Source organism: Astatotilapia calliptera, chromosome 9, assembly GCF_900246225.1.
Source record: "Astatotilapia calliptera chromosome 9, fAstCal1.2, whole genome shotgun sequence".
Lineage (NCBI taxonomy): Eukaryota > Metazoa > Chordata > Actinopteri > Cichliformes > Cichlidae > Astatotilapia > Astatotilapia calliptera.
The window spans coordinates 17,597,554-17,612,714 of record NC_039310.1 but is presented as its reverse complement, the minus strand read 5'-3'; the positions used below and the strand labels follow the sequence as shown (position 1 = coordinate 17,612,714).

Here is a 15,161-nt window from a genome sequence, read left to right as displayed (position 1 = left end):
ACTTAAATCTTCAAAAAAGGCCCCTCCCTCCTTTTATTTTAGTAATCCTCCAGATGAAAGGTTGATTTCAATTATAGCCATTTGACTGAGTAGCGCATTGTGATTTTTTTTTAAGTATTTCATATATACCTGTTTACTGTTCCTCAGCCAATCACAAGGCAGCAGCGTAATATATTTACACATGTAGATATGCCCAGGATGATCTGAGTATCAGAATAGAGAAGCAAGGTTATTTACGTGACTGTAAACGTGGCAGTCCTTTTGGTCTGACTATTTCAGAAACTGCTGATTTTCCAGCCCAACTCTCTCTAGTTTACAGAAAATATTCTAAAAAGAGAAAATATCCAAGTAAAAATGTTTTGTTAATGCCAAAGGCAAGAAGAAAATGGCCAGACTGCTTTGAGGTGACAGACAGGTGACCGTAACTTTACAAAACCATTGTTACACTCAAGGTTTGCAGAAGAACATCTTTAAGCACACACGTGTGAAACCTTGAAGCAGATGGGTTACAGCAGCAGGAGACCACACATGGTGCAGGTCTTGTCAGCTGAGAGCAGGAAACTGAAGCTACAATTTACTTTTTCACCAAAATTGGATGATAGAAGACTGAAAAAAAAAAAAAAGTTTCCTTGTCTGATGAGTCTTGATTTGTGCTGTGACATTTGGATGGTAAGATCAGACTTGAGCATAAACAGCATGAAAGGATGTATCCCATCATGCCTTGGCTCAATCATTCAGGGTGCTGCTGCTGGTGTAATAGTGTGGGGGCTATTTTCTTGGCACACTTTTGACCCCTTAGTGTCAATTGAGCATGATTTAAGACAACAGCCTACCTGAGTATCATTGCTGACCGTGTCCATCCCATTATGACCAGTGTACCCATCTTCTTACTGCTGCTTCCAGCAGGATAACACACCATGTCTCAAAGCTGAAATCATTACAAACTGCTACCTTGAACTTGACAATGAACTCACTTTTACGCTTTATACTTTTTTGACTTTGAGGTACAACTTATGCTACTTATTTAAATTATTTTTATGTTGTGTTTAACTTGATATTTAACTGCTAAATTCACATGAGATTAAGACTATTTTATATTAGATTACAAGCACTAAGATTCAGCTGTTGCTTTTAACCAGTAGTAATTAAGGTAGTTAAAATGTTAGGCAAATCGATCCTGAGGTCAGGAGACTACACAGTATGTGTGATATGTGGGGAAACCAGTTTGACAGCTCCAGCAGTATCATCAGAAACAATGAAGTCAAACAGGCGACGACACCACAATGTCTGTTTTTTTTCTCATGTTTTAATTCTTTGGGAGTAACATGATGAAAGCACTGGACAGCAGAGCGTTGGACTCTTACACATTCACACAGCAAAGTACACAGCACTGCACAGCGTGAAACACAACCATAAAAACAAAAAGAAACAAAGCCTTTACGTCAAAATGCTGGCAATAAATAGACTGATCTCATTAAATTTATATTCAATACTCTTCTGTACAGATGGTCTGTGAATTACAATACATCAACTGAACAATCCTCTTCAGGAAGAGCAACACAACACATAGGATTCATGTAAACAGAGAAAGGAATTACCAAGGTGAAGGGATCCCTGTTTCATACACACATCTAATTCACATACACGCACACATGATCGATGACCATGCAGAGGATCCAGAGTGTGCCGATACGAGGCAACGAGTAATAATGAATACAGTACATCTTTCTCTTTTCCCTCCACATGAAATTTCACATGCACACACTCTCACACGGTGACTCACAGAGGAGCACAATTGAGTACAGATAGTTTGAGGGATACATGGAGGTGGAATGTGATTCTGCAGTGGAGGGGTCTGAGATGAAAACTCGAAAGATTGTGACTGGTGGGCGCCTATTCCTCCAAGGTACGGAAGGCGTTCTGCATGTCCTCCACCAGCTGTGCATACTCGGCCTTGATCTTGGCTTCACCATCCTTAACCGGGTCCTACACGGAAATAAACAGGAATAAAGTGTCAAAGCTCGAAAAGAAAACGATCTGTGTTGGCTTATTTAATCCAACAGGTAGAAACAGGTTCTAAGTTAACTTTTGACTTCTTGAAATCTTGCTGCTTAAAAACTAACACAGAAGAAAAACAAACAAACTTCTAAACCAAAAAAAACAAAACCAAAAAAACAGATGATGGAAGAACAGAAGAAACATACGGTGGCTTTTGCATGTACACCTGAACACACCTTGAATTTCATCGAGCTGATCTTGTAGAGGATTTCTCCCATGTGCTCCCTGATTATGGCCCAGGTGATTTTGTTGTCGCTCTGAGCTGTGGTTTCCACCGCGTGCCGTGCCATGTCATAGAAAGCTATCATGTTGGAGAGAATGCCCACTGTCTTGTAGAAAGGACAGAACCTGAGGAGATTGACAGCAAAGAGTCAGGAAAAAAAGGAGCTAACTGTAGATTAGGTCAAGAAACGGGGGAACTTATGATTTATAAAGAGTAGCTCTAGGGCCAGACTTACTGCTTTGCAGCAGCACAACCTGGGTTTCGCCGTTTGTTTGTGCAAACTGATTTACTAATGTTTATGAAATGCAATTTACAGCTAACACTGTGATACCGCGATTGCAATGATATTTAACGCAGAAAAAAGCATCGTATTTTTTGGACCTGGACACTATTTTGGCCCCGTTTAGTAAATATGCTGCTATTAATCTAATGATCTCCACACAGAAATTACCCAGCAGTGAATCATCATTTTTTTCAAAATCTGAGCCAGTAACATCAGTTAAGGTTCAAGTCATGTAGGCTATAAATGTTACCTGTCATAAGGAGTGTAACCGTTCTGCTGCAGGAAGTCATCTTTGATCAGTTTGGCCACTTCCAATGTGATTTTATCTGTTTCTGCCAGTGAAGCCTGTCAGAGATAATGACACCTTAATTTATTCATGTGAAAAGACTTCAATGAATTTCTGAAACACGCCAAAATGGAACCAGTGAACAAATTTTTTTTAGGATCTGTTTCTGGCTTTGTCTCTGTGGTAAATTACCTTTCCGACAAGCTGCACAATCTCTGCCAGGTCCTCTTCCTCCTGCAGAATCTCCTTCGCCTTGGTACGCAAAGGTACAAATTCAGGGAAGTGCTTGTCGTAATATTCATCCAGGGCGCGGGTGTATTTGCTGTAGCTGATGAGCCAGTTGACGGATGGGAAGTGCTTCCTCTGAGCCAGCTTCTTATCCAAACCCCAGAACACCTAAGAGGGGAAAAAATGGGGGAAATAATAAAGCACATCTGATTTTATAAAGCTCATCCAGTCAGCGTGGGATCAGAAGGTGATCCTTTACCTGAACAATACCAAGTGTGGCTGAGGTAACAGGATCAGAGAAGTCACCACCAGGGGGCGATACACTGGAAAAAAGCACAAACATTTTCATTAAATTGCTGTATTCAACTTTCTGTTGCCTCTCAAAAAAAGATGTGCAGAGTAATGTCTCCCTCTACTGATGCAAAGCTGTACTCACGCGCCTACAATACTGACGCTGCCTTCCCTCTCTGGGTTGCCCAGGCACTTCACTCTTCCGGCACGCTCATAAAAGGAGGCGAGTCGGGCACCCAGATACGCAGGATAACCACTGTCTGTGGGCAGATGCAGGAAATAGCTTTTTATGCTGTGCCAAGTACCACTCTGCTTTTATTTTACCAAAGACCGAAGCACCAAAGCACACCAGCTCCACTCTAATGAAATTCGAAGCTGTCAGCTGTTTTCATACAGTCGCTTTTGCAGTTTTACCTCAAACAACACAAAATGGTTTAATTCATACTTATGGGTCAATATTTGTTCTATCTATATAAAGTCAAATGAAGATAAGAGAATGGCATATATGCTATATGGAGTGCTATTTATATAGTGCACTCATACATACATTCATGAGGTACTTTATTCTATAAACGTTAAGTATTCCATCTACCTCACATCGACGGGCAATTTATAACTACTAATTAATTTAGCATGCATGTCTTTATACTCCTGGAGGACGCACAGAGAACCCATGTAGGTAATGGGAGAACATGTTAACTCTATACAGTAGGGCCCTAGCCAGACTCAAACCAGAATCTTCTTGTTGTGAAGCAACAGTGCTAACCACTGCACCACCGTGCTGCAAAAGTAAACTTACATTTTCAATTGTTGCTGTTTTTCTATCAACCAGAAATACACTGCAGAAGCTTGAGAAGGCCTTTTGTTCAACGGGCAGCTTGTTTCAGTTGCTCTGTTGTTTTTATTTAAATGGCTGTGCTTTTAAAAGTGAAAATAGGGTCCATGTACGAAAATAAAGCAAGCGTACTGTTCCTGTTACTCCCATGTATATCTTTAGAAAACCTGATATGATTGTGATGAATCTTTTGAACATTTCTCACAAGCCCCTCCTGCTGTTGCGTAGCTTAGGTGAAAATTGGACTAAATCCACCCTCAAAAGACTGACTGTAACCAGCTAAATCTGTGTTACAATAATTAGGAGATCCTTGAATATTTTCTTCCCCATATTAGACCCTAACATTGCGCCCTAAAATTTTAAAAAGCTCTGCTCACATGAGACTTCAAACTTACCAGCAGGCATCTCAGCTAGACGTCCAGAAATCTCCCTGAGAGCCTCAGCCCAACGAGAGGTGGAGTCGGCCATCATGCTCACGTTGTACCCCATGTCTCTGAAGTACTCAGACAGAGTGATTCCTGCCAAAATAAACTGAGTTAGAAGGCACAGCACATGTGAGCCAATTAAAAAGAATCACACGAGGACAGTGAGTGAGCAATCCCTTAAGAGTGAGTGTTCTTCATTATAAGAGGATCGCACAGTTAGGGTGAGAGATAAAAAGTACTTTAGGGTACTGTTAACAGTCACCTGTGTAGATGGAGGCTTCTCTGGCAGCTACGGGCATGTTGGAGGTGTTGGCCACCAGCGCTGTTCTCTTCATGATGCTCTCCGTCTTTCCATCCACCTCCATCGTCAGCTGTCGCCCAAACAACACTGTCAGTTACCTCTGAACAATAGTTTCCTTAGAAAGGGGTGCCAGTACACTGCCACTTACTTCAGGGAAGTCTCTCAATACTTCTGACATCTCATTTCCACGCTCCCCACAGCCTACGTAGATGATGACATCACTGTTGGAGTATTTGGACAGGGACTGGGAGATGACAGTCTTTCCACAGCCAAAGGCTCCTGGGATAGCTGTGGTTCCTCCTTGCACACATCTTCAAACCATGAAGAGAAGAGATTAGGAAAACCTTTCTGAAACAAAAAAATCATCAAGGGTAAAAGGTCTGAGGGAGAATTTGAGACTCACGGGAAAAGGGCGTCCAGCACTCTCTGTCCGGTCAGCAGCGGGTGATTGGCGGGCAGCTTCTCTGTGACAGGCCGCACTTGTCTGACAGGCCACACCTGCACCATGGTGAACTTCTCCTTCACGCCTTCAAACTCCAGCTCCATCACCACATCCTGACACAGAAACACACGCGACATCAGCACAAATCAACGCCTCACAAGCTGCTCGTAAATTACAACCGCAGCTGAAGGCATGTCAGACTCACAGTGATATCATAGTTTCCAGGCGGAGCCACGTAGGTCACGGTGCCTCTGTTTTTAGGAGGCAACATGATCTTGTGCTTAATGAGGGAGTTCTCGTACACCATACCGTAGATGTCGCCGCCTGTGATGTGACTGCCAACCTAATAGAGTGAAAAGAGATGTACAGTAAATCTAATTCACCCGACATCTCAGACTTTTCAAGAAGAAGTCTCTACAAACTCCTACCCGCAGACTCTTGCTGGGAGAAAAATCCCACTTGAGGTCTCGGTTGAGGGCTCCAATATTTACACCTCTGGGAATGTAGATGCTTTGTGTGAGGTCATTAATGTCCTTCAGAGGTCGTTGGATACCATCAAAGATCGAGCCCATGATTCCTGGACCCAGCTCGACTGAAAGAGGTTTCCCCGTGCGGAGCACAGGATCGCCCACAGACACACCAGCTGAATTCAAGCTCAGAAAAATCATCAGGGTTTGGGTGAATTAGCTACCACCTGAGGACTAAGATAACCCCAGTTTGATTATTTTATAAGCAGCAAGGTGTTCAATAGTCTTGAACTCCCCCCCTCATTTCTTTATATTTTAGCTGGTAAGTGGGAAATGGACGCAGAGATTTGAAACATTTTCAAACATGCAGGGAAAACAGTATTTGGCAAAACTACAACCTCGAAAGTCAATATTTGGCATGACCACCTTTCTTCTTCAACACAGCCTGAACTCTCTTAGCCAAAAATCTGTTTTAGCTACAGACACGACTTTAAGATACTGTTCATCTGCTGTAAACAGATTTTAGGCGTTTTTGTCCTCCGTTTGTCCAGTTTCCTCCAATTTCTTAAGGACACACTTCAGGCCATGCCGTGTTTTTGTGACAGGCTTCTAGTAACAACGTTTCTAAGCTGTCTGTCATGTATAAACAAAAAAAACCTGGTTTGTCCCTCCAGTTACGTGCCTTTTTTTAAGCTTGAATGAGTCAACAAACAAAAATACATTCCTTTGAAAATAGTCAGTTACAAGGACTAGATTGAAGAGTCCTTGTCCTTTGAAAGACCTTCGGAAAACACGGAGAACTCAAGGCTTGCTCAAGACTGCTTTAAAAAATACAAAATCGTTTTGGTTTCTACACAGAAATGGAATGTCTGTTATATCCAGATTCACACGCTCTCATTAGGAATTTACGGCTGTGACTTAATCCATCCAGTTACATAAAAGATTATTTTTTTATAGTAAAGGGTACAGTAGCTTTTTCCAAATTAATTGACTACGTCCTTAAATACAGTCAGTGATGACCCCAAAACAATCTGGGTAAAAGACACAGGATGCCTTTGAAATGCTTGAGCATCATTATCCTTACCACCAGTTAGGGATGGAAGTATACTGACAATTAGATAGTAAATACAGCAGTAGCTTAGTTACACTGATGTTATTAATACTGTCCTAAACAATGTCACCTGCAGCTCTATCAAACTTGCTGCAAGAAGCATAACAAATGATGCACCCACTTTAGTGAATCTACCACAAATCCAGGGTGGAAGAAAGAGACCGAGTAGCATGAAATGGAGAAATCCTGCAACCAAACCCTATCTGACTGTTTATATGGACATCTTCTTCTTGTTTCAGGATCAACTTTTATAATATCCCATAACAGCAGCGTAATAAAATAAGGATACATGTCTCTTCATAGACCTGGATGGTGGCCATGTCTCCCTCCAGCCTGATAATCTCTCCCACCAGCTCACTGTGGCCGACACGGACCAGCTCATACATGGCTGCTCCTGCCATGGCCGTCGCTGTCACCACTAGAAGCACAGATGAGATGTAATCATAAGAGTGGTTGCTTTTTGTTTGACTGAAATGAATTTCGCTGTTTGTTGTAAAAGCAAAGTTGTTGTGCCTTTGTAGGATAAAATAGTGCTCACAAAACCTTATTGTTGTGACCAAGACTGAGAAATACAGATGTGGTTAAATGTGTTTGTGTCATTACACCTCCTCAGTTTTTTCTGGAAAGTGGTAATAATGTGTTAAATATGAAAGAGGAGTTTCATAAGGAGTATGTGGTGACCGACCTGGTCCAGAGACTCCGTGAACGTATCCAAACTGGCTCTCCCTCTCCTCATCCCTGATCTTGGGCAGCTTGGACATGTCCATCTTCACGTTTATTAGTCAGACTGGAAGAAAAGAAACATAAGCAGCTGTTACTGACAACAACTTCCCTTTTTGTGACAAATTTAAAATGACAAATTAGTTCATTTTCAGCATAAAGCCCCTACGAGAGTTCAATTCAATTTTACTTATATAGCACCAAATCACAACAACAGTTGCCTCAAGGCAATTTATACTGTAACCTAAAGACTCTGCAATAATAAAGAGAAACCCCCAACAATCCTATGACCCCCTATGAGCAAGCACTTTGGCAACAGTGGGAAGGAAAAACTCCTTTTTAACAGGAAGAAACCTCCAGCAGAACCAGCCTCAGGGAGAGCACCCCGGTTACCATCTGAGGACAAAGATAATCCGCGTTTGATTATTTTTATAAGTATCAATTTGAAACTTCTCATTTTCAAGTTATTGCATTCACAAACTTAGGTGCCCATGGTGCCCGCCCAGCAGCAAGTAAATGGGAATTCAGCTGGGAAGTATTTTTGCAGGCCAGTCGAACTCTTATTTAACCACGTAAAAAGAAACGTTCATGTTTAGAGTGGCTGGATGGGTAAAACCAAAGCCTTATGAGGAAATAGGAGAGGTAAAAAGAAATACTGAAAGTTAAAAGAACACCAGCACACATCTGAAAACATTTCAACATAATTACTAGTGAAACGGTGACCACCGGTGCTGAAAGTTCAAAGGCGGTAATTACAAAAGCCACCTTTAATGTGCTGATTCAAAAACTCACAGCAGCTCTCAAAAAAATGTTTCGTTTTTCTTATAACACATAGACATTCTGTGTATTCAAATGAATTTGAATACCTCTGTGATGAACTGGCAACTTGTACAGGCTGAGTGGGTAAGCAAATGGATATATGAATGTGGACTTTTGACCAGAATTGGACAAATTTATATTTTCATTATGAGTTCATTTAAATTTTTTCCTGGCATTATGCTGACTACTCTATATTGTCTCCCCCTGTAATAACCATAGAAACCTTGAAGAATGCACAGCATCACTGCTCAGGGCTCCTTGTGTTGCTGCAGTCTCAGCATCAGAGGCAGAAGTAGGCCACCTCACCAGCCAGTCCACTGGCCTACTACAGTCAGTCAGTGTGGCACATCCGGCTAACATTAGTGGGGGATCCCACTGCATCCTCTTTTTTTTTTTTTTTTCATATGAAGAATAGGGTGCATCTTTCCCACATCAGGCTGTTCCTTTTTCTGCTATATTTATACCTCACAACTCAGCCACATGCAGCTGTAACACAAGCTGCCATGAGTCGTGACACAGACCCATCCTCACAAAGCGCTGCCTGCAGATGCTCTGCACACATTCAAGATCAGCTTTATCTGCTAAATATATTCATTACTTGCAGTTACATCAAGAAAATATGCCTATATTGTGGATTTCTTTTTCTGCTCCCCCCCTTTCTTTCCATCTTTCTACATCTATGTCCTTTATTGCCCTTCCTACTGATGCACGGATCTTCCTGCTCACGCTAGGCTGCTTGGCCATCTGTGCTGGAATAAAGCAGCTCCACCTATTGATTAAAGCAAGAACTGCAAGAGAGATATACATAGGAAGGCTTCACTGCTCAAAAACACCAGACTAAATTTACTGGTTTTAACTGGATAATACTGGTATTATCCAGGGAGCTCACCTGGAAAACCTGTTAGTGTACCAGAGGCAAGCCTCTGCCCATTTGATTAATAACATCACAATAAATAACAAAAGAATTACACATAAAACATCAAATATGTCTTCTTTTAAAGCAGCACAATAATATTTATTGGAATAATTAACTTCTGTATGTAATAAACCCACAGAGTAGCACTTTTTCATAACTTCCAGATACAACAGCTATGGAAAAAGTATTCTACATGACACTAAGTCATATGATCCTGGCACATGACTGGCTGCCCTCAGACGATGAGTCTCTTTAAGGAAGTGGAACACCAGCATGGTGAAAAACTGGGAAGTCAAAATCATAACTGTCTATGTGGAAACTCTGGAGATTTTCTCCCACCTGACTGCAATACTTCATATATTAACCTCCTAAGACCCGAACTCTTACACGGCATGCATATTTAATTTCTCTTTGATATTTGGGCATATTGGGGCGCGATGAATGTAAAAACAAAGAATTACCAGATTTTTTTTAACCTTATTTTTGTTTTTAAGAAAAATAAGAGCCACATATGAGGATATTCGTTTAGAATTTTGATAAAACAGTAGCTGTATAATGTCCTTGTAAGTGGATATCAGGCCCTCGTAGAGCAAAATTTCGTATTTTGGTCTAAATAGCCCAAAATGTGATGTCCACATATGTGGACGCCAGGTCCTAGGAGGTTAAAGACAATTTACCACAGCATTAATATACTAATGTGGGCAACAATTGACGGCAAGCCTCCTGTTGGGACCAAATGTTACACCGATAAAACAGCTTATCAGACAGCAATTGGGGAGTCTGTAGTGAGTTTAACCCGAGTGTCCCTTCTGACCTGTATGAGATGTTGTCTGGGTAAAAACAGGCTCAGTAATATTACATGTAAGTGAGGTGATTCTGCAAAGCATCCTGACATGCAGATGTTAAATGAAAGTCCCATGGACGCAGGTAACGCTGCTGATCGAGTGCACAATATTCGAAACTATAAACTAGCCAGTTGTTTAGCCACAACAGGAAGAGTCTGAAATCCGAATAATAAAGCCGGAAAAAATAATGTTTGTAATTTCCACTCGGCCATATTTTGTCCTTACGTTAACAACAAGGTTAGCTAGCTGTGTGTGTGATTAGGTGTTGTGAAAACGATAGCAAGACTGGTTTGTCGGCCTGGGTGGAAAAAAATGCTGTCTCTACTATTCTGCTGCATAGGGATTGCTAAACGGTTTCACTGTACACACGCATCCAAATATACTTCGTAATATTAAAACGACATTAAAATGAAAAACGGGATATTTACCGTGTGGCTGTGAAGTGTCCGTTTACTGTCTTGGTTCGAGAGAGGAACGCTGGCTGCTGCAGAGCGTGACAGCGAGATCAGCTGACTTCATTCACTCACCGCTTGCTTTTACTGCGGGCTAGCGGCAACTGGCGCCATTTTGGATCCTCCCCTGGACTACCGGAAAGATCTCTAACTGGTGGATATTTGTGGTCATTTAACCTACTTAGCATAAAGCACGACTCCGAGCTCATAGCTTCTCATATTGTTGTTGTAAACCCTTGTCTTAAATTATGTTTTCACCTTTGTGGTAAATTGGTTTTATGGGAGACTACGTAAACTTTTAAGTACACCTTATGTGAGCGAGCGTAAACCCACAGTGATGTAAGTTCTGTTGGTATGCAACGATAAACAACCTATCTACATTACATAGATCATAATGAGCCACGGCACCTTATCTCTCATGTTGTTTGATATCTTTTCAGCAACGGTTGAGCCAAAATGGAGGTGCTTTCACAACTCCCGGTTTATCTTTCAGGTGGTTTAGGAGTAAACGATAAAAATGTAATTTTGATAAAATACATTTATTTAAATATGTATACATACCCCCAGTTTGTTTGTTTTTTTGTTTTTTTATTTTTTTATTGGGGGGTGTATTTATTGGGGTAGTTTCTCCAAACTACAAATTTACAGAACTACAGGGCTCATGGGTTTTTCTTTCGCTTTCGTTGTGTAACAGAAAATCTCAGCATCCATATGACCAACACTGTATTACATATATAAACTAATTTCGGATTTCCTTTTTTATGAGTAGATAAATATAAAAAATAATTTCAGTAATATATTTAGAAAACTAAAACGATAGATTTCATTGAGTAGTAGTAATCCAGTTCTGGGGCGAAGACGTAGGCGCTTTTCCCCCCAAAAATATAATGCTTGCTTTCGGAGGTCAGACAAATGCATTTCACACGCCTCAATGTCACACCAGAAGTAAGGTCCCCTTAAATAATGCGAGACGAATACAAGCCCTATATAATTATGACTGAGAACCAGGATGTTTTCAACACATAAACCGTTATTTAAATGTCTTAATTTGGCTGGAAAAGAGCCTGAGAGTCCAAATCCAGGTCAAAAAGTCTCATATCTAACATTAGAGGCGCGTGTGCGCATGCGGAGGTCAGGGTTGACAGTCCGTCTCCACACAGTCGTGGAAGGAGTGTGGCGGCTAAGCTAACTGCAACCATCGTAACTAGCTACATGTGGAGGGTAAAACGGGAGGCATCCCCGACCCCAACTCTTTCCAGTTTCTCACCTTTTACCCGAAACAACTTCAGAGTTCATACTCTTCGAAAATAAGGGATATCATCTCTTTAAAATGAAAGGGTGAGTGTGAACTTTTGGGTCACGAATACGTAGCTTAGCACAAGTAAAGTTTTTCATGTCTGTTTTTTTCCTACAGGAGGAGGCGGGGAGGTGACGGCGAGGCTAGCTAGCTTGCGAAACGACTTTTATTTAGGTTCATGGCCACTATATAAAGGACAGCACCGTCACTGAAGTGGTGCTGTCTTAGTTGTTGTCGTTAACTTTAGCCGCTTGTCGGTTTGTGTAGGTCGCGAACAAGCTAAGCTAACTAGCTCGCTGCTAGTGGAGAGCTGAGTCAGTAAAGCCAGTTTAGCTAAGCTAATCATAGCTCTGATTATTTTTGGTATTTGCCGCGAACCTCAGCTACCTGCACAGAGTCATACCAGTTTTGTCGAAAGTCTTAGACGTAGCTATCTCACGTTGGGCAAAAAGGTTACCATTTTAATGTCACACATGACAGCAACTTTAGCGTTTGTGCCAGCTGACTCAGTGTAACTTGATCTGCCAAAGTAACACACTATCAATGATGCTTCTGGACATTTCTGAATAAATTCTCTTATTCCACGAGGGCAATAAAGGCTGAAGTGTATTAATTGTATACTTAGGGTTTCACCGATCTCATTGTACATGCTTAAGGACAACACACGTGACCTCCACCAGTTCTTGGATGTGTAGTCGTCCTATAAATACCACAGTGAACCTCTCACTGAGGCGAGTGGACTGCTACGTGTGGGTCATTTACTAGTTACACAAATCCAGCCATGTCCCCTGGTCATCCTATAGATATTTAAAGGAGAATATTAATCAATTTTGATGGTAGAAAAGTTTCATTTTTAAGTAAAGAGTTATAAAAAGCACAAGCTGCAGGTGTTGTTAAAATTTATTTCTAAGCGGCATTCGTCCAAAGAATTACTGTTAGTAGTAGATTATGTAAATGTATGTGTGTGATTAGAGGGGACATGTTGATTTAAGCTATACAAGAGTTGATAACAGGTTCAGTTCAGCAGTGTTATAGCTTTTGGGACGAAATCACGCAGTTCATGAGAGATGATTTAATCAGTACTCAAAGTAGACAACTATCTGTGTAATTCATCTTTGAGCTTTGATAGTAAAAGTGAAATTCATCTTTGAGCTTTGATAGTAAAAGTGTTTACTCAAATATTGAGTGTATAGACTGAAAGAACTGTGCTTATAAACAAATATAAAGGATAGAAGGCTTGTAAGATGTCAGTTTATTAGTCTTTATTGTATTTTGGTTCATATAATGTTAAATGAAATGGTTTACCTGTTGTCAGCCATTTGACCGTTTTGCTCTTGTTCCAGTAGCCGGATCGAGCTGGGGGACGTTACGCCCCACAACATTAAGCAGCTGAAACGCCTCAACCAGGTCATCTTCCCCGTCAGCTACAACGACAAGTTTTACAAAGATGTGCTGGAAGTTGGAGAGCTTGCAAAGCTAGGTAAGACATCACAATACTTACACCTAGACAACTTCAGTTAGGGTGACACCTGATTATGACTGTATGTGATGACATTGATGCGTTAAAGAGGAAAGCGACTGGTGGAATTCAGTTTGCATGCACTTTAACAGCTTGATTTTCAGTCATGGGAAATGAAATGTAGAAATGTGGCTTTTAGAGGTATTTGATCTTTCAGCATCATGTTTTGTTTTGGTTTTTTGCAGCGTACTTCAATGACATTGCAGTGGGTGCTGTGTGCTGCAGAGTGGACCACTCTCAGAACCAGAAGAGACTGTACATCATGACACTTGGCTGTCTAGCACCCTACCGTAGACTTGGAATTGGTAAGTAGTAGTAGATTGTTTCTGTTATTGATTCCTGAAGAAGAAACTTTTTTTTTCTTCCCCACTATCATTAATGATCCTTATGTGTGATTCAGGTGAATAGAAGCTCTACTGTCATTAGTTTGATAACGGAAGTTACAATAATAATACATTTTATTTGAGGGCACCTTTCAAAAAGCCAAGTTCACCTTACAAAAGAACAAAATTAATAAAAGGAGCAATTGTCATCCTCTATGAGATGTATGATAGACTAGACTGTTTGATACTGTTTCTTAAAAGTTATGAGGACCTCAAGAAGAGGCTGTTGTGCAATTGGTGATTTTGTTTTTACCTTTACGCCAGGTACAAAGATGCTTAATCATGTGCTAAACATCTGCGAGAAGGATGGAACTTTTGATAATATTTACCTGTGAGTGTTTGCAGAATTTGCATGAAAACTTATCTGCATACAATAATTATTTTTGACTGATTTTCCAGATGAGCTGCCTGTTAATGCATTTGTATTTTCCCACTCTACAGTCATGTGCAGATCAGCAATGAGTCGGCCATTGACTTTTACCAGAAGTTTGGCTTTGAGATTATTGAGACAAAGAAGAATTACTACAAGAGGATAGAGCCTGCAGATGCCCATGTGTTGCAAAAGAGCCTGCGCAGTCCTTGTGCACTGCCCAGTGGAGAGCTTCAGAAGTCAGAGTAGGGGCACAGCGTTCGGAAAAGGCACTAATGTGGCCACCTCCACAGAAACAGAACTGTGACAAATGCCCCAGGATTCAACACTTTCTTCAAAGGACGCTAAAAAGAGAAAACAAATTTCAAGCATAAAAGTTGCTGCATTTATTTCACAAGAGGGTCCCCTGTTGTTGTTTTTTTTCTTCTTTTTTTTTCAAATTCTCTTCATACTGTTAATTGACAATGACAAAAAGCTAAGCATCCTATAGTGCTCCTGTTGACAAAGTTACCAACTTCTGACAGTTGACATGGTGGAGGGGGAAAGAGTTGGTGTTTTCAAATCACATTGTTGTTGTTTTTTTTGTTTTGTTTTTTAAATGCGGTTATTAAAGCTGGAGGGGACATATCTATGCTGTTGATCAAAGGAAATCAGTTGGTTTGGAAAAGTAAAGGGAAAAAGTGCTTGAAAGACCATCCCCCGACACAAATGCAGTCCCAGGTGGTCAGCTTGGAGTGATACTTGAGATATGTGGAACAGACAAAGCTCTATTCCTGCACCACCTGAATCTTTGGACTCATGAGAAATGAGTCTGACCGGTTTGTTGTGTCCGGGGGGGGCAGAAATGCGTCCCCTCAGTACAGGAGAAAGGGGAAAAGCTTGACGGTTTT

The 15,161-nt window shown here is 41.0% G+C and overlaps 2 protein-coding genes across 3 annotated transcripts; one reads left to right on the top strand and one right to left on the bottom strand.

Moving 5' to 3' along the window:
• Positions 1 to 1,284: 1,284 nt before the first annotated feature.
• On the bottom strand, positions 1,285 to 10,859 carry atp6v1ab (ATPase H+ transporting V1 subunit Ab). The gene is made up of 15 exons (XM_026180244.1): positions 10,679 to 10,859; positions 7,636 to 7,737; positions 7,240 to 7,368; positions 5,801 to 6,015; positions 5,578 to 5,715; positions 5,334 to 5,485; positions 5,079 to 5,241; positions 4,892 to 5,000; positions 4,600 to 4,722; positions 3,515 to 3,629; positions 3,338 to 3,401; positions 3,043 to 3,246; positions 2,815 to 2,909; positions 2,235 to 2,406; positions 1,285 to 1,986 (listed from the first exon to the last, which is right to left on the bottom strand). Exons 2-15 carry the CDS (start codon positions 7,715 to 7,717, stop codon positions 1,894 to 1,896), a joined length of 1,854 nt encoding a protein of 617 aa, XP_026036029.1. The 5' UTR covers positions 7,718 to 7,737; positions 10,679 to 10,859; the 3' UTR covers positions 1,285 to 1,893.
• Positions 10,860 to 11,785: 926 nt separating this feature from the next.
• naa50 (N-alpha-acetyltransferase 50, NatE catalytic subunit) lies at positions 11,786 to 14,902 on the top strand. Of its 2 annotated transcripts, none has more exons than XM_026180738.1 (5): positions 11,786 to 12,040; positions 13,346 to 13,479; positions 13,704 to 13,823; positions 14,166 to 14,232; positions 14,343 to 14,902. In XM_026180738.1, the coding sequence occupies exons 1-5, from the start codon at positions 12,033 to 12,035 to the stop codon at positions 14,518 to 14,520; spliced, it is 507 nt and encodes a 168-aa protein (XP_026036523.1). In that variant the 5' UTR covers positions 11,786 to 12,032; the 3' UTR covers positions 14,521 to 14,902. The 2 variants fall into 2 exon arrangements, with proteins under 2 accessions (XP_026036523.1, XP_026036521.1); XM_026180736.1 differs by having other exon boundaries at positions 11,788 to 12,040; positions 13,343 to 13,479.
• Positions 14,903 to 15,161: the final 259 nt, after the last annotated feature.